The sequence below is a fragment of the Bison bison genome, unplaced genomic scaffold (genome assembly GCF_000754665.1).
Source record: "Bison bison bison isolate TAMUID 2011002044 unplaced genomic scaffold, Bison_UMD1.0 scf7180017857661, whole genome shotgun sequence".
In the NCBI taxonomy this organism is placed as follows: domain Eukaryota; kingdom Metazoa; phylum Chordata; class Mammalia; order Artiodactyla; family Bovidae; genus Bison; species Bison bison.
In genome coordinates, this window is record NW_011488234.1 from 4,273 (window position 1) to 5,363 (window position 1,091).

At 67.6% G+C, this 1,091-nt stretch overlaps 2 protein-coding genes across 2 annotated transcripts in view; one reads left to right on the top strand and one right to left on the bottom strand.

The window, feature by feature from the left end:
- Positions 1 to 6: 6 nt before the first annotated feature.
- RASSF7 (Ras association (RalGDS/AF-6) domain family (N-terminal) member 7) lies at positions 7 to 1,085 on the bottom strand (the record flags this gene model as incomplete). The annotated part of the gene is made up of 2 exons (XM_010861033.1): positions 791 to 1,085; positions 7 to 605 (listed from the first exon to the last, which is right to left on the bottom strand). Coding segments are annotated over exons 1-2 (723 nt in total), but the record flags the coding sequence as incomplete, so codon positions are not given.
- Positions 913 to 1,091, top strand: part of LMNTD2 (lamin tail domain containing 2) — an 11,532-nt gene continuing 11,353 nt past the window's right edge. Inside the window, exons 1-2 of the mRNA XM_010861112.1 lie at positions 913 to 932; positions 997 to 1,047. Coding sequence (XP_010859414.1) covers positions 913 to 932; positions 997 to 1,047 — 71 coding nt within the window. The remainder of the gene's footprint in view (positions 933 to 996; positions 1,048 to 1,091) is intronic.

Genomic DNA, 1,091 nt, shown 5'->3' on the forward strand with positions numbered 1-1,091 from the left:
AGCCACAGACGCGGTGGGCGAGGAGGGCCTAGGGGCCTCTGCAGCCAGGTGTAACTCGGCCTCCAGGGCACGGGCCTGGGCGTCCAGGGCCTGCAGTCTAGCTGCGTGCTCAGCCGTAGCTGCGCTCAGCGCCTGCAGACGGGCCTGTGCCTCGCGCTCCCGGGCCTGCTCCCGCCGCAGCTCCTGCTCCCAGAAGGCCTCCTGGCCCAGCTCCACTGCGTTCCTGCGCACCCTTCGCTCCAGGCCCTGCAGGTCTGTGCAGCAGCCCAGCACAGGCACTACGGGAGCCAGAGGCTCAGGTGGCAGAGGGCCGGGGGCCTGCCCAGAGCACCCCAGGCTGAAGGTCAGTGCTTTGCAGGGCTCACGGTCCAGTGCTGGTCGAGGCTTTGGGGGAAGGCTAGCTCGGATGGGACAGCGCTCAGGGGGAGGGCAGCTGTCCGAGGAGGGCCTCCCAGCGAGGCTGGGTCCTGTCCGCCTCAGGACAAACTGGACATCACTGGCAAACTGTCCGCAGGTCGCTTGGGCACCCACAGGACATTCCTGGGGTAGCAGCTGCCGTTCCTTCTCTCTGAGACGCTGCACGAGCACAAAGCGGCCCGTCTGGCCTGGAGCCGGGGAAAGGGGTCAGTCAGCCCACATCCCTTACCTTTAGTCCATCTGGCTTGAGCAGCTGGGGGAAAGCAAAACGGACCAGCAACAGCCCCACCCTCCTGGGGGCCAGATGGGGCCCGGAGGCCAGGCGCCACTGCAAGCACACCTGCTGGGCCCATCTGTGCTTCAGGGAACTCACCTATGGCTTGGGCTAGTGCAATGACCACTTCTTGACAGGTGGTCTGCTCTGAAACCCCACAAACCACGCGCTGGATGCCGTCCACCCACACCTTCAGCTCCATGGCCGCCAGTCCTGAGAGCATGCCTGTCCTGCAGCGAGGGCGAGGGCCACGGGGTCAGGCCCCGCCTGGCCCCAGCTCGGCTTGGCCGGCTCTTCCTCCTCAGGCCTGCCCCGCACCCCGGAACTGGCTCGGGACTGCTGCCCCTCGGCATCTGGTGCGCAGCCCCACACGGAGGCCGCACATTCCTGGGGGTGGGGC